This window comes from Stylophora pistillata, chromosome 7, assembly GCF_964205215.1.
Source record: "Stylophora pistillata chromosome 7, jaStyPist1.2, whole genome shotgun sequence".
In the NCBI taxonomy this organism is placed as follows: Eukaryota; Metazoa; Cnidaria; class Anthozoa; order Scleractinia; family Pocilloporidae; genus Stylophora; species Stylophora pistillata.
This window is the reverse complement of record NC_142525.1, coordinates 9,677,948-9,699,161: the sequence shown is the minus strand read 5'-3', so window position 1 is coordinate 9,699,161 and position 21,214 is coordinate 9,677,948. Positions and strand designations below refer to the sequence as shown.

Below are 21,214 nucleotides of genomic sequence, written 5' to 3'. Positions count from 1 at the left end.
CACAAATAGAAATAACCTAGAATGGCTTGGAAGGGCAACTAACTGGGCAAAATTCACAGCAACAGCAAGCTTAGGGGTTATTCACAAGGTGGGTAAATTATCTGTAAGTGTCTTTTAATCTTTTCACTCCAGTGATGTTGCTGCAAAGGGTGACTAACCATGTAAAATCAGAACTTTTAATCCAAACTCCTTCATGAAGGTGTTAAAAACCTGCACTTAATGTGTACAACATTACGTTCAAAACTGAGGGGAAAAAAATTAACTAAAAAGAGAGGTGTTAGTTCAGTGGCCACATGCATGAAAACTTAGTTGTCCCATTAGGGAACCTGTCCCCAGCACTAAGTACCTTTACTTGAAATACACTGTCCAAGAGACAGGTACATGTAAAGAGATTTGAGAAACTATCAGTGAAAGCTGTAACACTGTTAAGAACGTTAGTTTCCTGTCCTTTGTTGATCATTAGCTTTTAGATTTTGGGAGAATTGTGGTTAATTACAGATAGTGTCTCAACATCTGGCTTGTGTAAAAAAAACTATGGAAAACAGAACCTGCATGTCATTGATGAAAAACTGAGGGTGTTTCAATTTAGAACAGAATTAAGTTTGAACCCTTTCACTTCTAGGAATAACCAGCATCTAATTTCTCTTTACAATACCACCCCTGAATCACACTTTAAGGTCACGAGAATAAAGGAAATGATCACCAACTAAAGAAGCTCTTGATTATTAAACAAATTCTCGTTGTCAGCACCTTAGGAAATGTATAGAGAACAGTATGGAGAATACATATGATGCACAATCCTCGCAGTAGAGAGCACTATTTATGCAATAGCAAAAATCAGACCTGAAAAAAATCAGGCCTGTAAGGGATTTGAACCACTGACCTCTGTGATACTAGTGTAGCACTCTACCAATATTGAGCTAACAAGCCAACTGGGAACAGGCCGTTAAGTTGATTCGTAGTAATTAATTCGTGACTCCATATGGAGAATATGCATACTGATGTCAGGGTGTAAAAGGCTGAGGATGTACCATCTACATGTACTTCTTTTTTGTCCTTTCTTTTTTTTCAACTTGCAGTGAGGAGTACCTGTTTTATACAGAGGTGCAATAAGTAAACCTTTTGTTGCGTATGTTAAGTAACAATACACATAATTGATTAAACTGATTTATTTTTCCCTAAAGGGTCATGAGCAAGATGCACTGAAACTAATGTCAACTTATCTACCAAAAGATGGCAGCGGAGGAAGTGCGTACCAGGAGGGAGGAGGCTTGTTTGCTCTCGGTAATTTATTGTCCGATAATAAAGCACTTTTTACTGATTGTCCTAAAAACCGAAGCCAAAAAGGGATAAAAAAGGCTAGGGAGAAAAAAATCAAGTGTTTAAAAGAGAAAAAATTTAAAGAAAGGTGAAGTTACAGCATAGCAAATTGAAGGAAGAAGGATGGTATCTTGTCTTATCACAAGGAAAATGTCCCCTTTCAGAATTGAATCCTAGAGCTTTGGATACCTGCATGCCAATGCTGTTTTTTTTTATTTCACCGCTTGGCTAAGTGGGACTGCAGATTTCATAGATTAATGCGAGTTTGTGGTCAAGTAATCTCTGATTTCATCACTCAAAGGGCTAAACTTACGTTCACTTACATGTACTGTGTTGACATTTTGCCATTTGATTATAATTAGTTCTTATTAACTGAGTGGGAGGTCTGTATGGGAGAATCTTGACCGAGGTCGCCAGCACAGACTGAACGCAGTGAGGTCTGTAGCAGCGACCGAGGTCAAGATTCTCCCATACAAACCGACTCGGTTTATTATATGGTTGTTTCTAGAAAGCAGTGGAACATTATATTCTTTGTAACTTTTTTTCTAGACCAGTCTAGATGCTGGTCTAGATCATAAGATGGGAAAATCTAGACCACTTTCAATATTGATTTCAGCCAATCAAATTCACGAATTTGGTAGTTCCCAGTCCTTGTGAGACACAGCCATATACATGTAATAATTTCTCTATATTTCTCGGTGTGGGTACAGGCTTGATTCATGCTAACCATGGTGGCAAGATTATAGAGTACCTCATACAGCAACTGAAGACTGCAACAACAGATGTAAGTTTTTACTTCTTAAAATCAGAATGGTTACAACTGTGTTGCAGACACAGTAACAGTTTGCTTGGCGATTTTGATGACTTTTTTGTGTGTATCTTAATGCAATGAGTGTATACAAGCATTTTTTGCACATGTGATGCATGTCTTGATAATTATTTTGAAGTGTTGAAATCACAGCAAGCCGTTTTAGAGGGCTTCAACTCCTAAATAGTTTTTGTAATGGGAAAGGGAGTGTACATGTATCAGGGCTCAACACTAATTGTAGCCAACTAGCCACAGAATGGTAGAAATTCAGTTATGATTGGTGGTTTTCGATTTCCACCGGCCAGTTTGGCTAGCAAAGAAACTGAAATTGTTGTAACATCTAATTTGTCACTAGCCACTTGGCTAGTGAGTTGAAAAGTTAGTGTCAAGCCCTGTGTATGTGGAATCTTTTTACAGTTCTATTGGTGTTGCTCTGGAGAGGTGAAAGAAAATGGTTACCATGATAATGGAAAAGTAGACGATGCGGTGGAAAGCAATGTAGTTCTAGCCAAGAGAAAAACAGGAGCAATTAAATTAATTATTATTAAATGGTGAAGCTAAAACTCTATGACTGCTGAACATTTGACACAAGGCAGTAATTTCAACTCTACTGCACATGAAGTCATTGTAGATGTTGATGACAATAATTTATTTTGTTTGAATTCCGCTTTCAGATGGTGAGGCATGGAGGGTGCCTTGGTCTTGGACTGGCAGCCATGGGCTCTGCCAGACCAGGTATGGAACCAAGAAAATACTTTCTGAGCTCAGAGGGTTGTTCGGCATAGTGGGAAAACTCAGTATTGAAACTGGTCAAAAATTGGTTTAAAAATAATGAAAGAGGAGTTAAGGCTTTAGTTCGTCCAGGTCTTTCATACAAGGTACAGGGCATAATTATGCTGATGACCAGTACCTTATATCATTTAATGCTGTGACACTTGAAGTATAATTTATATTCCCATGTGCTGTAAATTGTTGGAAATAGAAGTAAATTGTTGGATGTGAAGTTTTTTTTGTCCAATGTTTCAGATGTCTACGAGCAGTTGAAAACACAGCTTTGGGAGGACGATGCTGTTACAGGTTTGTGGGTCTTTTGATAGCTTAGAATTATTTTCTTCATATATCGTGGATTTCCTCCATGGTTTGACTCACAGAACGAAAAGAGAGTCCTAGAGAATCTGCTCTCTGAAGAACTGAACGTGTAACATCCACACATGAAATGCAACTTCATTTTTACGCCGATGACACTCAATTGTATGTTTCTTTCTCTACAAACAACGATATGAAACTAACCCACTCTATTATTAAGATTAAGGATTGCCTGTCCGACACTGATAAATGGATGTCCATCAACGAACTAAAACTGAACAAAGACAAAACCGAGATTCTCTACTTATTCTCAAAGTATAATCCACAGCAATCCCAACCCCCACTTCGCTTTGGAACCGACATTATCTTCACATGCTAGAAACATTGGCGCTCTCTTCGATACCACTTTGTCGATGCTTCCCCATGTAAATAGCGTCTGTAAATCTGCCTTTTATCATCGTACTATTTCGCGTATTAGGAAATACTGATATGTATCAACGCAAACTACAGAGATTCTTACCCATGCTTTCATAACTTCCAAGCTCGATCACTGCAATTCTCTACTATATAATGTTCCTAAATACATCATCAAAAAGCTTCAATGAGTGCAGAATGCAGCTGCCAGACTGATTACACGGTCTAGGAAGTGTGATCACAAGTATCACTCCCATCCTCCTCGATCTTCACTGGCTACCTGTCACTGAACAAATTAAATTCAAGATTCCACTACTTTCAAAGCACTGCATCAGCAAGCTCCAATCTATAGTCAAGACCTTATCACTCGCTACTCACCTTCTAGATCGCTTCGTTCATCCTCTACGCTCAATCTAAATCCTGTTAGTTTTAACCTTAAGACCTATGGTTCTAGAGCATTCTCCGTTTCAGCCCCTGAACTCTGGAACAAACCACCCAGCAATATACGCTCATGCGAGAACTTAAGTCTTTTTAAGCATAAACTTAAAACCTACCTTTTTGAGAACTTTTATTTTAGCCATTAGGAAATAGACTTTACATGTTTTTTACTTCAATTTTAAGTTTAGTTACTCTTATTAACTTTAATTTTAAATTTCCTCTCACTTGTTAAGTGCCTAGATCTATCATGGGATAGGTGCTATATAAATATCATTATTATTGGTATTGTTATTATTAGTATTATTATTATTATACACAATTAATAAATCTTTCCACTCTGTAAGGAAAGAAAAGAGTGTTCGTGGTCATGTTTGACTTGAAGATAAATTATTTTGTGTAAGCTCAGGCCTGGTGTAAGCCTATAATACTTTTGGTACTTCGGCCAAACACTTGCGGAGGTGCTCAGTGTAGGAAGATTTCTCGTCAAGACGATGTAGTGCATTTGATAGCAGATAGTTAAGTTTATTGCGGTGTTTTATGTTACAGGGGAAGCTTGTGGCCTAGCCATGGGTCTTGTGATGCTTGGATCAAAATCTGCTAAAGCTATAGAGGAGATGGTTGGGGTAAGCTCGTATCTGTTGTAACAGGCCACTCCACCAAAAGGGGGCTAATTCATTTAAAGGCGTTAATAATAATAGTAATAATAATAATAATAATAATAATAATTATACTATTAATAATAATAATAATAATTAATAATAATCTTTATTAAGCAATAGTTTCCATAAATTAATAATAATAATAATAATAATAATAATAATAATAATAATAATAATAATAGAACTACGTTCCTTTGTGAGGGCTTGGTCGAGAGAGGGTGAGGAGAGAAGTGAGTCCACACGTGATCCTGGATGGTCACCTACATGTAATGAATACACAGTATTCTTTAAAATCATAACGTTAAAAAACGAACACAGGGTTTCAACCACAAGAAAAGTTTTTGGTCTGCAACGCTTTGTAGTCCAAACGAGTTACGATGGAAATACATTTTTTGTTATTTATTTTTCTTTAGATACAATGAAATATATGAAGTTCATATATTTTGAACTGCAGTATTAGATACGTATGATGCACGATCCTCGCATCATTTCATTGTATCTGATTCATCACTTTCACGGGTTTATTACGAATCAACTTAACGGCCTGCTCCCAGTTGGCTTGTTAGCTCAATTGGTAGAGCGCTGCACTAGTATCGCAGAGGTCAGTGGTTCGAATCCCGTACAGGCCTGATTTTTTTCAGGTCTGATTTTCGCTATTGCTTAAATAGCGCTACCTACTGCGAGGATCGTGCATCATACTTATTTTTCTTTAAGGTGGCTCGATAGGCCAAAAAATCATAAAAACTTCATATTTTTGGAAATAAGTTTCTGGGCACCAACAGTCATTGTAGTTTCAAGAAAAGTAAGTCTTTTGTAATTTTTCCCATGGCTATTGTATGTTTTTCAACTGTTTTTGGATCTGTTTGAGCGGTTGCTATGGAAACCAGCATTGTTAACGCGTCGTTTTCCACCAAAAAAAGCCAATGATTTCAAAGAAATCTTCACAGGAGTGACCAGAATAGATTTCAGGGGCCTGGTAAATAGTTAGGCCCTAAATGAGGACATTGTGTGCTGATACATGACGTACTTGGCATGAGAAAAACGTGTTCGCTTGTTTACGATCTATCTACTGAGAGTTGAAGCGAATTATGCCTCCAAAAAGGAAATTTAGGAACGTTAGAAGAAAAAAAAGGAGGTTTACAGGCAACAAGTATACTAAGAAAAGAAATTCTGAAGAAATGGAAGGAACTGATGATCAGGAATCAGTGAAAGAAAGCGAGGAATCAGACATCACCGATATCGAAGATGAAAAGATTCCGAAAAACATCACACGGAATTCTGATCGTACTAAATCGATGCCTGCTACCCTGAGAAAGTTGGACGATAAGTCTAGCGATTCTGGAGACCCTGAAAACGATGAGGAGGAAAAGATGGCAAGTATAGAGGGTTTTCGTTTGATTGATATCTCTGTACTTGCTTCAGTCTTCGAGTCATTTTGGTGTCCGATGTGTAAATATGGCCACGTCACGTTCGAGGAGGATTGCAGCGCCAAGATGGGTTTTGCTACTCTTTTTGTGCTAAAATGCACATCCCAAAAGTGCAAATACTCGAAGAGGTTTTTTTCCTCTGCTAAAATCGAAGGGAGTCAGGCTTATGAAGTCAACCGAAGAGTTGTCCTTGCTACAAGGAACATTGGAATTGGACACCAGAGTCTTGTAAAATTCGCTGCGGTGATGAACATGCTACCGCCCATGAACGAGAACTCTTATCGAGATCATGTTGCCACAATTCGCAATTCTGCGGAGACTGTAGCCAAGGAGAGCATGCAAAATGCAGCTGAAGAGGCAAAAGAATTTTATGAGCCAGGAGAAGATGGGGTCTTTGACATTGGAGTGTCAGGGGATGGAACTTGGAGAAGAAGGGGGTACTCTTCAGCTTATGGGGTCGTCACTGCAATATCCACAGTTACTGGTAAAGTTCTCGATGTGGAAGTAATGTCCAAAGAGTGCAAGGAATGCATGGTTTGGAGAAGCAAAGAAGGAACTGTTGAGTTTCAGGAGTGGTGGGAAGGACACCAGCATCTTTGCCAGGCAAACTATTTTGGTTCTTCGGGGTCGATGGATGCTTCTGGAATGCTTGCCATATTTGAACGGTCTGTTCAAAACTACTCTGTTCGTTATACAGAATTTCTTGGGGATGGAGACAGTAAATCCCACAAACTTATTGTTGAAGAAGCCGTTTATGGGCCTGTTGAAGTAAGAAAATTGGAATGTGTGGGCCATGTCCAGAAACGTTTGGGGTCGCGACTTCGCTCACTGAAGAAGAGAACTGGTCAGACACGTCTTCAAGATGGAAAGTCAATTGGCGGAAGGGGCAGGCTAACAGACAATGTCATTGATAAACTGCAAGTATATTATGGGAAAGCCATTAGGAACAATACTCATGATATCCAAGCTATGGAGAATGCTGTAATGGCAATTTGGCATCATACACAGTCAACTGATGATAGCCCAGATCACGACCTGTGCCCCCCTGGAGAGAGTTCATGGTGTGGCTTTCAAAGGGATGTTGCACAGGGGACCTCTGATTATAGACATAACCATCCCCTTCCAACGGCTGTGGCTAATGCCATCTATCCCACCTTTGAAGCCTTGAGTGAGCAAAGTCTGCTTGCACGCTGTCTACATGGTGGTACGCAAAACCAAAATGAGGCCATCAATGCCCTTATCTGGCAGCGTGCTACAAAGGAAACCCACTCTGGGCTAGCAGTGGTGGAACTTGCTACCTTCTTGGCAGTCTCACATTTTAACAATGGCACTATTTCTATCATTTTAGTTCTTCGAAACCTGGGAATTGACCCAGGATTTCATTGCATCAAAGCTTGCCGAAAGCAAGATCATAATCGAATTCGCCATTCTCGCCGTAAAAGCTCTGAGCAAGCCAAAAAAAGGAGAAAACAGATCAGAAACTTCAAAAAAGGTTACAGTGACACTTTAGAGGCAATAGAAGGACAACAGTATGGTGCTGGTGCCTTCTAACATTGTTTTCAACTCTTGACTGCTTGCCCAATGATCTTGTGAACTTTATTTGCTATTTTCTAATTTTCCGTATTTCAGAGGTTTTGAAACCTTGTGACAATAATATCTCAAAAAATATTTACGATAAGTAGATCAAATTTTCACAGCATCTCAAGTGTCAATAGCTGTGTGCAATGACCTATTTTTATAGTGTTTGGACTTCTCACTCATGGGTTATGCCTTGTAAATTGAAGTGTAGTCAGGGTTATTTTTTGGTCTTTCTTTGTTGAGAGCTAATTCATGAATGCAACATAGTACTTACCTCAAAGTAGGTCATTGCACAGCTGTGATACAGTACAACAAGCACCTGAAGTTTTAGCTCTATAGCATAAAGCAGAGTAGAGATATCTTTGCCAAAAAACATACCTATTTTTGTCTCTCGGAATTGGGTGTGGCTAGAATAAATGGTGTGGCTCCTCTGAATTTTATGGAATGCTCTCCTAACTTAGTGGAAAGTAATGGGTAAGACCTATTTAAGTTTGTGGCACAAGTATAATGATATGATTTAAAGTTTAAGTGTTGGTAAAATTGTTGCCAAAATGAGCATTTTTAGACTATCGAGCCACCTTAAGAGGAGAGAAACCGAGGCTTTTTAGAACATCATGCTTCCTCTTGTTACAAATTTGTATCACTCCTTTTATCTCTGATGAATGACTTTGTTTTAGATGACATGTAATTGTCTATGCATAACTTGGTGTCTACGTTTTTCGCAGTATGCTCAAGATACTCAACACGAGAAAATCCTCCGTGGGCTCTCGTTAGGAATTGCATTGGTAAGTTAAACCTAATAAATGACTTAGTTACATTGTAGCTTCCTTTTTGAGCCACGGTTATGGGAACAGGTTTCATAATGGCTCTAACAGGCCATCAAAAAATCAGGGAGATATCAGGGATAAGTCAAGGGAATTTGATTTGTAATCCACCGATTCAACACTAAGGATGATACGAGGAAGCTTGTTCGGTTACTCTGAACCAAACGATAAATTGTTTTTTCCTTTGACGTTCGTTCGATTTGTTTTGTGATTGGTTCTGAGTAATTTCTGATCGGTAGTATATTTCGTTATCGGAAAACGGAAGTAGTTGATCAAAAGGGAAGCGAATCGTTTGTTAATTGAAAGTAACTTGTAGACTTTCGGCTTCAGACCTCCGTATAACTTAAACAGAAGAGAGTCTTGCGGCAGCGCAGGTTATCAATGGGTCGATCAGTATCGATACCGAAAAGTTCTTAAGGTAGACGTTCTATTTTGCAGGTGATGTATGCAAGGATGGAAGAAGCTGATACGCTCATTGAAAGCTTAATGCAGGACAAGGACCCTAACTTAAGGCAGAGTGGCATGTATACAGTAGCAATGGCCTACTGTGGCACTGGAAACAACAAAGCCATCAAAAGACTTCTTCATGTCGCTGTAAGCACACGTTGTTGTAAATTTTTTTATATGACACTGTCACACAACTGCCATGTCATTTGTTAAAAAAAAAAAAAAAAAAAAAGGAACTTTTACACAACAGTGTCGCACGACACGGCCTCACATGCTTGTCGGGTCCTGCATATAATGATGTCTCGCAATACTGTCACGCAACGGTCTTGTGTGTTAAGTGCTGTCACACAACAGTGTCGCACGACACTGATACACACCACAATTTTTCTTCCTTTGTCCCACGCTCGTGACAAGACGAAAAACGTCTTTCTCTAAATATCCTTGTATATACTGTAGTATTGTAACCCGAACTTTCTTGAGCAAATAGGTGAAAAAGTCTTTTTACAACAGGTCAGCGATGTCAGTGATGACGTAAGAAGAGCAGCCGTGACTTCACTAGGTTTTCTCCTCTTTCGGTAAGCTTTATGAAAAAAGATCGCATTTCATCGTTTATAGAAGTACAGTTTGTTTCCGAGTTGGTTACATGCAATGTATTTGAACAAGAGACTTTCATATAGTAGTGCAGCTCAGGTCATCGTGTTCTTGATGAAGACAGATTTCTCTCGCAGTTCGTTATATGCTAAGGGAATTGTTTAATTTAACAGCAGATTCTCAAAGCTAAAACTACAACAGAAGTAAAGCAGACAGTGTGGAGAATTGATATAGAGATCTTGGGAAATAAATAGGGTAAATTACATCGCAAGGGAACTTGTTAGAACATGTCTCTCAACCTTGTAGAACCCCAGAGCAGTGCCCAAGTGTGGTGTCCCTGTTGTCAGAGAGTTACAACCCTCACGTGAGATATGGAGCTGCTATGGCCTTGGGTATTGCCTGTGCAGGCACTGGATTAAAGGTAATTTAACAGACATATCAAAACTGATCGTATTAAATTGTAACACTGATCGTTAAATCCATAAATAATAAGAAAGAGTAACTGGTAATTTTAATGTGCTGCTGTAGGCCATCGAACTTTGGCGAGGTCTGATTGGGGTTTTTCGCGTGTAGACAAAGATTGAATGAATAATTCCTATTGAACATCAAGTGGTGAAAAAATCCGAAGTTGCAGAGGGGAGAATAGCTGAATATTTGATGAGCACTGCCAAGGAGTCGAACACTAGACAACCGAGAACAAATCTGGTTCTTACCTGGGTGGAAACTATAACCAAGGATCACCAGATTTTAATACAAACTCCCTAAGCAATGTTGCAAGCTGTCTGCTAACCTACTGTAATTTTCTAAATGGTGTACAACCATACGCTTCCTTGAGGCAACCAAGAGAAAAAATCCTAAGATTTTGATGAAGCTGAAGACTTGAAAAATCCTTTAGTGTCTCTTGGTCGATGTCGAAGAAGCTCGATGGTCGTGTTCTTTACTCCTTTATGTATTCATTTATTTAATTGTTTATTTGTTTATCATTTTTTAAAGGAGGCAATTGCTCTACTGGAGCCCATGACAAATGATCCTGTGAACTATGTGCGTCAGGTAAGAGATCTTGGGAAATAAATGGGAAATAAATAAATGGGAAATAAATAAATGGGAAATAAATAAATGGGAAATAAATAAATGGGAAATAAATGGGGTAAATTACACAACTGAGTTGTGTAAATCATGCATCGAAACGAGTGGACAAATAGTGAGTCGTTATCAAACAGAGCCGATTAGATGAAACTTCAGGACGGAAAAATCACTGACGCGCAATTTTGTGTTTTAGTTTTTACTATTTGATAGCCCAGGATCTTAAATATCTGTTTTTGTTTCACTAGGGGGCTTTAATCGCCAGTTCGCTGGTTCTCATTCAGCAGACGGAACTTGCCTGTCCTAAGGTGATGAAATTCCGTGAAATCTTTGCAAAGGTGATCAGCGACAAACATGAAGACGTCATCGCTAAATTTGGTGCTACCCTAGCTCAGGGAATCCTTGATGCCGGTGAGTATTTCCACAACGCTGGTGACTGTATTTCGTGCATTTTGTATGGTGCTCGCGTGAAAACGTCGCCCATGCACGTTAGGACATCCTTTTCCAATAGCTAATACACAATACGAAACGATTTTATTAGATTTTCCGCCGTCAAATGTGACAGTAAAACACGTTCCCGTTTCAATTTGCCCCATTCTTGTACTTACGTTGAATATTGAACTTTCCAACAGAAACTTTCAGTTCATTTTGACCGACGTTTTTTAAAAGGAGAGTACAATGTTTTATAAAAATATCGTGTATACATGAAGAAATAAAGCGTCGTAGAAATTAATTCAATTTTTTTTTTTTTTGTACTGTTTTTTTCATACTAGGTGGACGGAACGTGACCATCTCGCTTGAGTCTCGCGCGGGTCACACGCACATGGCAACAGTTGTAGGACTGTTTGTATTTACACACGTGTGGTACTGGTTCCCACTCTCTCACTTTTTATCCTTGGCTTTTTCACCCTCGTGCATCATTGGACTAAATTCGGATTTGAAGGTAAACCCGATCCCCTTTTCTTTAGTAAGAGAAGCAAGTGTAGACAGAAGTATTTCGCTGGATTTAGCTTTTGATCCAAGGTTTTTGCCTATCTGTTAAAAGAGCATGGCCTGATTTGGATTAAGGAATGCAATTTATGCAATTAGGAAAAAAGGGCTAGTATAATGAACTTCACAACGCTAAAGTAAGGTCTTTACTAGCTGAACAACGAGGCAACCGACATTGGTGACAGTTCAGGTTAAGGTTCATGTCTTTCTAAGGCACAGATGTAAATAAACCATTGATATGAAAAGTTTTACGTCGCAAACAAAATAACGAGAATGGTCCTCGCTGTAAGTTTTGAATTTGTTCCTCTTTAGGTAGTCACTAAATTTATATTGTGGCCAAGAGAATAATCTCTTGGCCTTGGTCTTGGCCTAGAATTTTACGCTACGTAGGCTCGGTGTGGATTTAAAACAAATGCACTACTGTAAAAGTTTTTTTTTTGGTCTCTAAATTTTTCGCGTTTATATTGTAGATGCCCAAAATGCAGTTCAGATCCAACGTGAAGCCATCAATGTACGCTTACCCTGAACCACTGAAGCCTCCTAAGAAAGAAGAGAAAGAAAAGGTATGTTTGTATGAAGAATATCAGGTTTTCAATGTGTTATCCTCTTCTAGAAAAAGACAAAATCAGTGCTTCATCTTTCAACGTGGTAAGATCTTCTTTGGATTTGATTTTCGAAGGCTTAAAGTTGGAAGGAAAGTTCGTGTTTTGGTATTGCTTCTTGCCGTAAGCCGCAAATGTTCCGTTTCGTCTCCCTCTTATTTTGCGTGTGTCTCACAAGAGTAAAGGCGTCTACCGGTAGATAGTGTTAAGTTTAACCCTCTTCTGTTTCGTTCCAAGGTCACTACAGCTGTGCTGTCCATCACAGCCAAGGCTAAAGCCCGAGCAAAGAAATCCGAGGCATCCGAAGACAAGATGGACGTGGTTAGCAATTCAGTTCGTTTTTGATTCTGAACATTTGTATCTTCGCTTTATTGAAATTTTTTTCGAGGCTTCAAGACGGTCATGATTGTTTTGTCCGTGGTTGTTTACTCTAAGACGGCGCGCTCTTCTGTTTAGTTTTTGCTCCTTCGTGCCCGTTCTTCTGACCAACGAAGAAATAACCTATTTCTATTCTTGTTTTATTTGTTGCTCCGCCAGGATCAGGAAGCAGACAAAGGTAAAGGTTCATCAGCTAAAAAGGTGAGCAGCAATCGATTCATTACATTTTTTTACTTATTTTTATTTTTACTTGAGGTAATTGTTATACAAAAGACTCCACAGAATGGAGCTCTGAGCGATGGCTGGATCACTGTCCTGTGTACATGAGTCGTTATAGTCCCCCCCCCCTACTCGAGAGTTTAAGTGGGTACCAACTAACCGTCGGGAGCACTGAGGGGGGGGGAGGGGAGGGTTCAGAAAAGAAGTAATGCTGGTAGTCACTTTAAATCTTAGAAACCGGGTGGACGTCAAGCACGAAAATCTTGACGGCTTATATTTTTGCGAATTTTTGGGATTGTTTCGGTGCGCAAAACTAAGTCCCATCACATCAAAATTCCCTTAAATATAGCATCACTAGCATTTAGTAACGTTGGAAAATGAATAATTCTGCGCTTGAATTAAGTTACAATTTGCATGTTTTGTGTTCGGACTCTCCCGAAATATCCATCGCGGAGTCCTCTACCCTGCAGCTTCCCTTTTAATAACGAGAAAAGCATAACAGTTAGAAGTTTCTTTCTTCGTTATCATTCTGTTGGTTTAACAGAAAAATCGCAGAAATTAGTAGCCGACAGAAACTTCTACCACAAAACCACCGCGAAACAAAAAAACTCCTAATTCGAAAATGAAACTCCCGCAGAACTTTCTCACCTCTCGGTAAGCCCCCAGCAGGATCGGCCACGGGGCTTAATTCATTTTTCCAAATGTTAAAACATTTTGCAGGAGAAAGAAGGTGAGAAAGACAAGTCCGAAGAAGAATCAACTGTTGAAAAGAGCGAAAAGGAGAGTAGCGAGAAAATGGAGGAAGACGAACCTGACTTTGAATTGTTAGAGAACCCAGCAAGAGTTCTACCCGCACAGGTTTGTTCAGTTAGGTTTTTTTTTGTTTTGTTTTTTTTTTTGTTTTTTTTGTTTTTTTGTTTCTTTGGTGTTTTCGCATTCCGAAAACGGTTGATTTGATAACACTGAAAGTATTTTGAAGCTTCACGTTGCTAAACAAAGACCATTATCGAGTTTCCCGCGTTGATTGCGGTTTTATGTTTGTGTTATTTATCGCTTCCATGCATCAGAACACTTTAAAATCTTCCATCTGTGATCCGCACCGCAGGTTGGGTGTTTTATTTTGTCCTATGATCCCTCTTCAAGCGTGAAATTATTTTAGATTTTCGTTGTTATTTTGATTTAAGATAGACATTCAGGTGCGATAGAGTGCAAATTGTGAACTCGTGTGGCAAAAGGCTATATAAATGGTGTTCTACCCTGGAAAAATGTAAAACTGATGTTGTTAGCAATAATTACATCCATTTTGAAATCACTGGTGGTCCCTGTAATCTGATTGGCTCTAATTAGTGTGATTTATTCACGAATCGCACCATTTTTTGCTCTAAATCGCATCATTTTACGCTTGACTGAGTTTTTGACACATGACGTCAAAGTTTTTCTGTTTTGCATAGAAAGTAAGATGTAAAAGCGTTTCCGGTTCCGCTTTTTATTTAAAAACCGGCTGAGTACCGCATCAAAATGGACGTAATAAAGTGGTAATTGAACCTCGTGTCGTGCAATTTTGGTCTGAAATCATAATTGTGATTTCAAATCACGTGTACGATTTCAGCCCAAATTGCTCTCCACTCAGTTCAATTACCATTATTAATCAGCATGTGTTCTTGTTTTGGTGCGTTAGATAGCCGTTAACTATTTCCATAAAGTGGTGTATTTTTATGCCTTCAAATTTGACCCCATCATAAGTCTTGCTGCACTAAGTTTGGTCACAACTCAATGTTTTATATTCTACATCGTCGCGGCTTCATTGGATTCCAATTTCCTTTTAAGAAATAATGTCTTTGACATTTTTATATAGTGCGATGCTAACATCTTTATTTCCGCAGCTCAAGGTTATCTCCCTACCAGGGGGCAGCCGATACATGCCTCTAAAACCGGTAAGCTTTACTTGAAGCTCGTAATTAAAGTTACTCGAAAATGGTGTTTTTCTTTTGTTTTAAGAAGTTAAGGAGAACTCGGACACGTTCTTTCTCCCAAGCCCCTACTGAATTTCACTCAATATTTCCCCCCAAAAAAATGTAAACTTTTTTTTTTTAATCCGTTATACCTTCACGTCAATGTACATATTCTCCATACTGTTCACAAAACATTTCCCCTAAGGTGCTGACAAAGAGAATGTGTTTAACAATCAAGAGCTTTTTCAGTTGAAGATCATTTCCTTGCTTCTTGTGACCTCATTGTGTGACGTGGAGGGTGACATCGTTGGGAGAGTTTAGATGCTAGTTAATGAGTAACTCCTAGTGGAGAGAGATATTTCAAATAAGTTGTTGGTTATAGCTATTCCTTCAGCATCCTGCCCATGGCTTCATAATTTTTTTTTTCCGTCTTTACTGCAGGTTAACATCGGAGGAATTGTGATGATGACTGATTCCAAATCTGATGAACCCGAAGACTTGATCGAACCTCTTCCCGGTAATAATTCTCTCAGTAACTTACAGAAATTTGCTACCGCAGTCGAACCGCCCGTCAGCGGACGTTTTCTCAGGACAGGATTAAGTGTTTAGTAGCGCATTTTCCTCCACTGATGATATTTAACAATTATTCGCCGAAGGCGAGGTGGATATCGTCGAATAATCCCCGAGACGAAGTCGAGGGGATTGTTCGACGATATTCACCGAACCTGAGGCGAATAATTGTTTTAGTGTAATTTCAGACCTGAACAACAGAGAAATTTCTAAAATCATAACATTTTAGTAACATTTAGTAACATTTCATTTTAACATTTTATATAAACCGCGTGGAGCGGTTTATATAGCGTCATATAAGGAACCGCTCGACCAATCAGATTGCTGGAAACTCTTTGCTCAATTCTGAAATTAAACTAAAACAAAACAGACATATTGCACAGGGTCAACTGTGTATCACCGAGAACCCACCAATCAGGCCACAAATAATGTTACACTTATGCGTGATACGGTTTATTTATTTAAGTGTTGAGTACAGTACAAGGTTTCTACGTACTAGGCAAATAAACAATAGGACTCGAGATCCTCCTACGAGGTCTAACTGAGTCTCGCAGTGTTTCGCGACTCTGGTCGCTGCCTTTAAGCTGTCGGAGGGTGATTACAGAAAGTAATTGGGAACAACGATTTTGTCCCATAGATGTTGGAAAGTAATCAATACACTTACTTCTTGCACTTATCTGTGTTCGGTTTTTCTTTTTTTACCGTTGTTTTATAATATAATTATTCTCCTCTTCCCTTCATTAAATCTTTATCCCCAATTCATCAATGTATCTTCCAAACATTGGTCTCCTTAACAGTCAGCTTATTTCAATGTGTTTCTCTCTCAGCTTCTTCACCGATGGGTATTGGCGCTGAAGAAGAGGAAGACGAGCCAGAACCGCCAGAGCCTTTTGAATACATCGACGAAGATTAAGCAAAGTTTCAACTTCAGACATAGTGCCGCTTATTTCGTATCTTAAATTAATTTTGATAAATGTTGCAAAAGAAGAAGTGTAAAAGGTCGCACTCTAGGCCTTAACCTGAAGATTGAATGTTGGAGAAACCATGTACAGTTCAATAAACAGTAACACCTGAATTTAAGACTTCTTCTCTTAAACTAATGGATAGTATTGTAGTGGATAGGTCGTGACAGTTAGCGTGACGGTGACGTGACAATTAGCGCGTTGGACTTATGGTCGAGATGCCCGGATTTGAGACCTGGCTAGGTAATTGTGTTGTGTTCTTGCACGCAAGGCATTACTCCCACAGTACCTCTCTCCGCCCAGGAATAGAACAGATTACCTGCAAGCTGTCACAGAAGCCAGAGGAGAATGACCTTAGTTTGGCAGATTTTACAAATCGTCTGTAGCTAGAAATCCAGCCTTCTTGTACTCTAGTGTAGCAAACGCAAAGTCGAATAGCTTTTACGTCGGGGCTCCACCCCAGACCCTCTCACTTCCAAGATCTCTTTAGTAATTCTCGCTACTTTCTGTCTTACAATTCATGTGATGTTACTTGGAGAATTTGGTCTTGGATCAACTAGGAATACCTTAATTGATGTTTTTCTCCATTCACATCACTTTGCTTGAAATTGTATTGAGTTTGGTCTTGGTCACTCGTGGAGGTGAAAGGGTAAGATATGATGCGCAGCATGCCATTCAGTTTGGCCTTTCGCTTCTGTAAACGAGGTGTTACTGGATTTTTGCAGTAGTGTCGGGCAGGAGATGCAAGCTATCATTTTCGCACTGCCTTTAAATAGTGACTCCTGGAACTGAGGAACTCGTAAAACTCCACGCGGTCGTCATGATTCACGTCCAAGACGTCAAACAGCGCCCTAAGCTGATGATCTTTGAGGGGTGCGTTGAGTTTCTTCATTCCGGTGATAAATTCATTTTTGGTGACGGTCGTTGAGTTTCCATCCTTTGCCAACATTCTGAACAAGTCTATCAGACGAAGGCCTCGCGTTCGAACAAAGGTGAGAAAAATTTCCACGGCATCTGGCTTTTTTTTCTTACCGTTGATAGCGTGTCCTCCTCTGATACTCACATCCCAAGAGCAGTTGAAGTTTGGTCTTTCCTGGAGCAGAGCGTCCAGCTCCCTTTCGCATTCCTTGTCAAACACCACATCGTCTAGAAGGAGCTCTCGCAAAGCGCCCGTCTGGTTGCATCTTATACCGCGGAGAAGTGAACCTGCGCCGGAGCTTTGAAAGGGATTTTTACCTATACTTAACACCTCAAGGCTTTGATTCTTCTTTAGGGCGTCAGCGATCTTGAAGACCCCAGCGGTATGAATTCCGCAACTTTGCACCTCCAATACTTTAAGACAATGATTTTGCAGCAGAGCCGAGCCAAGACGATTCGCTCCTTCGTCCAAGAAACAGTTCCAGGAAAGTTCCAGCTGTCTTAGTTTTTTGTTCGTCGCGAGTCCCTTGGCAAGCTCCTCGATGCCAGATACGCGAATGTTGTTCCAGCTAAGGTCGAGAAATTCTATCTTTTGATTTTTGGAGAGCGCACGGCCCAAGTGAATGGCGCCTTCGTCTCCTAGATCGTTATAACTGAAATCCAAGCTCTTCAAGTAGGGATTGCAAGATAAGGCTTTCAAAAACTGCTTTATATCCTTACCAAGAATTCCACAACCGCTTAAGTTTACTTCCTGAAGAGAAGCGTTTTCCAACAACATGTCCCCAACTGCTCTAGTGCCCAGCCTCCCAATTTTGTTCTCCGAAATGTCAAAGTTCAGTACGAAACAGTTGTCTCTGAGCATTCTGGACAAAGCAATAGTTCCCGTTTCCCCAATCCCGTTGTCATGGAGATATAGACTTGTCACCACTATGTCTTTTTCTAGCGCCATAGCAATTGCCTGGGCGCCGATATCTCGAATTCCGTAGTGTTTGAGATCTACATGGCCTTTTGTAAATTGACGAACAAATTTGGCCACAGGAACAGTGTTCAGGGCTTCGCAGGCATCAAAATATCGCTCCACGGTTGGCTTGTTGGGTTTGCTTTTCCGCGAGTTATTAACCTCAATTTCGTCCTCGAGGTCGGTCTCAAATTCTTGATCATCCGAGAAATATGTCACATCTTTTTTAACATTTGTAGCTGATTTAGACGCTCTGTTGGCTGCCATCGCTTTGGACAAAATTCAAGGCGATCGTAACAAACAAGAAAAAATCGTTAAGAAGGAATAACTCCCTAAAAGCTGCAACACCTGAGTATTATCCGATCAGACAAATTCACAATTTAAAGCAAGCTCGTCCACCTTTTTTTTTTTTGGCAAAAACCCTCTGTTTGGCGGTTGAAATTTTTTTTTGTTTTCCTTCTGTTCTAATTAAGCTCCTTACGAGTGGATTCTGTGATCAAAACAAGTAATGTGGTGAATTTTCCAGATGAATTGAATCCCAGGTGTCTAATTGCACTCTTCCTACTGGCGCATGCATCTGTGATATTGAAACTGATTATGTCCTTTTCGTGCTCAGTGATCACGAAAAACTTTGATACAATCTATTTTCCGTTTTATTATCGTAGGGAAAATGTAAGTATATGTTTTAAATAATGGATAAAGATAACAGACATTGATAAAATATTAACTGCTGCTTTGAAGCGTATCAGTTTTAAAAACTTTTAAAAAACCTAATTTTTTCATTTTTTTATTAAGAAAATATAGTTGAATTAAGATGGACGCTTACTGGGTGGGATAAAATTATCTACATTTCATATCTAAACGGTTTTCAATCGAGATATTTTATAAAATTTATCGAGAGAGACTATTATATTAGGACGTGCAATCGTTAATTTTGTGTCGCAATTTTACCGTGAATCCAACAACAATCGTTTTGCCATAAAATTGTTATGACACCAATTTTTAAAATTTGGCCTTAACATCCGAAAGCGGTCAGATTAATGAAGTTGTAAAGAAACCTGGTTTACATTTACGAGGCACGCACGTATCTGAGCATAACAGCGAGCGAAAAGTTTTGAAACCGTTGCACAAAGTTTGTTTGAGTGAAAAGAGGAGATACTTAAAGCGAATGCCACGCAAAAAAAAAAAAAAAAAACAGGGAAAAGAAAGTTGAAATGTTAATAAAACTCTGCAATATGAAACAAAAGTACAGAAAAGAAAAACACAAAAATTTACCTTTCTATTTTGAGCTTTACCTAAAAAAATTTGACGCTTTTAAGACGCCGCGGTTTATTGGTTTGTGTAATCGTTTGAAACTTTTGTGAGACAACTTGGTTTGAAATCCAGAAAGCACCCGCTGCTATACTTGAGCCACTATAAGGTAGGCTTTTGTACATTATGCTAGCATTTTTTCGAGCATTTTAGTGAGGCGAAAGCATTGAGCATCATTCGAGCATTTTAGTGGCATTTTCCCGGAAAATTAATTTTTTGCGAGAAAATAAAATAGAAATTAACTCTTCTCAGTCCCGCTTTTAATTCACGAAAAAACCTGATACAGCTGAGTGGAGACTGAGGAAAAGTCAGCGGTTTTACCTTTCAAGACTCAAAAGGCGGCCATGTTTGTTTTCTTCGTGACCCGTGTAAGTTACACGGGTCACGAAAAAAACATAAACCTGTAAACGTTGTCGTTACTTGCAACACTTGTACGTAAGTGTAAACTTTCAAATTAATTAAAAAAAACCTTTGTATAATGAGCATTATCCGAGCATTTTAATTACTTTTTTGGGGGAGACCGAGCATTTTAGTGGGAAAAATGGAGCATTAAGGTGGAGCATTTTAGTGGGGAAACAAAAGCATAATGTAGAAAAGCTTACTATAAGGTTTCTGCATGCAAACCAGGACGAGACAGGGATATGATGCGCTACATTCTAACGACCTAGTCCTTTTTGAAAGGGTTCTTGGTAAATTTAGTAAGCAGCAGTATTAGAATTTATAATCATAAAGAATGGTCCTAACCAACGCTGATACCTAAAAAGGGATGCACATAGCCTAGCCTTCACATTACCGTATGTCCTCGCGAATGAGCGACCAGGCACTTATATGAAGTTTCGGTCGAAAGAAGGGGGGGAGGACTTAATCGGAGGGGCGCTTATTACGCTCCTGCACTATTTCCGCTGTAGATGGAGGTTAAAAAGTTACAAATAAAGTAGCATTAGAAACAAGGTTTTCCTTGTATCCCTACTATTCAAGACAGCGAAGGGGAGGGGCATGCGCAGGGGGGGCTTATTCAAGAGGCGCATGTTGAACATTATGGCCTAGGGGGTGTGCAATTAATCGGAGGAGGGCTCCTATCACAGCGTGCGTGGGTGCTTATTCGAGGAAATACAATAGGTTCTCATTGGACTTCAGAAGACTAACAAGAGTTTTGAAGAAGACTCAAAGCCACAAAAATCGAAATTCCCTTCTGTTTCAGTGCTTGTCTTCTATTGTTGTCACGAAATTGACGGCTACTTGTCCGAGAATAGATGATTTTGAATGGATGCTTTATATTTTGTGCCGTTGTAAGGAACGATAAACAGGCCATTCTGGCCCCCCTGCGATAAAAATTCGCTTAAAAACATGTTTCAGAAGCAGTTTTGAATACCATAGTGAACTTAACTATACAAGAAATTCGTGTAGAGAGTTGTTAAGGTCAGTGTTTTCGTTTTCTTCACCATGCGCCATCACAGCGGTCAAATTTCTACGCATGTGCGAAAGACTTAGTGACTCAAGGTAAGTTCTTAAACGGGTTACCAATAATCACACAAACCAATAAATCATCGCCCTTTGTAAGGCTTAAAACAGAATAGTAAATTGGCATGTTTTCCTTTTCTATCCTTTTGTTTCCTTTTACAGAGTTTTATGGACATTCAATTTTCCTTTCCCCCCCCCCTTTTTTTGCGTGAGAACAG

At 39.4% G+C, this 21,214-nt stretch overlaps 3 protein-coding genes across 3 annotated transcripts in view; 2 read left to right on the top strand and 1 right to left on the bottom strand.

The window, feature by feature from the left end:
* Positions 1–16,495, top strand: part of LOC111325511 (26S proteasome non-ATPase regulatory subunit 1) — a 27,903-nt gene extending 11,408 nt beyond the window's left edge. The window contains exons 15-34 of the mRNA XM_088728064.1: positions 10–88; positions 1,185–1,284; positions 2,031–2,104; positions 2,803–2,863; positions 3,155–3,205; positions 4,613–4,689; positions 8,456–8,515; positions 8,993–9,148; positions 9,512–9,576; positions 9,899–10,013; positions 10,586–10,642; positions 10,924–11,086; positions 11,449–11,618; positions 12,136–12,228; positions 12,505–12,588; positions 12,805–12,846; positions 13,585–13,722; positions 14,748–14,798; positions 15,258–15,333; positions 16,214–16,495. Coding sequence (XP_088584190.1) covers positions 10–88; positions 1,185–1,284; positions 2,031–2,104; positions 2,803–2,863; positions 3,155–3,205; positions 4,613–4,689; positions 8,456–8,515; positions 8,993–9,148; positions 9,512–9,576; positions 9,899–10,013; positions 10,586–10,642; positions 10,924–11,086; positions 11,449–11,618; positions 12,136–12,228; positions 12,505–12,588; positions 12,805–12,846; positions 13,585–13,722; positions 14,748–14,798; positions 15,258–15,333; positions 16,214–16,299 — 1,798 coding nt within the window. The 3' untranslated portion in view covers positions 16,300–16,495. The remainder of the gene's footprint in view (positions 1–9; positions 89–1,184; positions 1,285–2,030; positions 2,105–2,802; positions 2,864–3,154; positions 3,206–4,612; positions 4,690–8,455; positions 8,516–8,992; positions 9,149–9,511; positions 9,577–9,898; positions 10,014–10,585; positions 10,643–10,923; positions 11,087–11,448; positions 11,619–12,135; positions 12,229–12,504; positions 12,589–12,804; positions 12,847–13,584; positions 13,723–14,747; positions 14,799–15,257; positions 15,334–16,213) is intronic.
* LOC148726538 (uncharacterized) lies at positions 5,474–8,165 on the top strand. Its single transcript, XM_088728065.1, has one exon. The coding sequence runs from the start codon at positions 5,814–5,816 to the stop codon at positions 7,701–7,703; it is 1,890 nt and encodes a 629-aa protein (XP_088584191.1). The 5' UTR covers positions 5,474–5,813; the 3' UTR covers positions 7,704–8,165.
* Positions 16,494–21,214, bottom strand: LOC111325510 (uncharacterized). The gene has a single exon (XM_088728069.1). It carries the CDS (start codon positions 18,489–18,491, stop codon positions 17,100–17,102), a length of 1,392 nt encoding a protein of 463 aa, XP_088584195.1. The 5' UTR covers positions 18,492–21,214; the 3' UTR covers positions 16,494–17,099.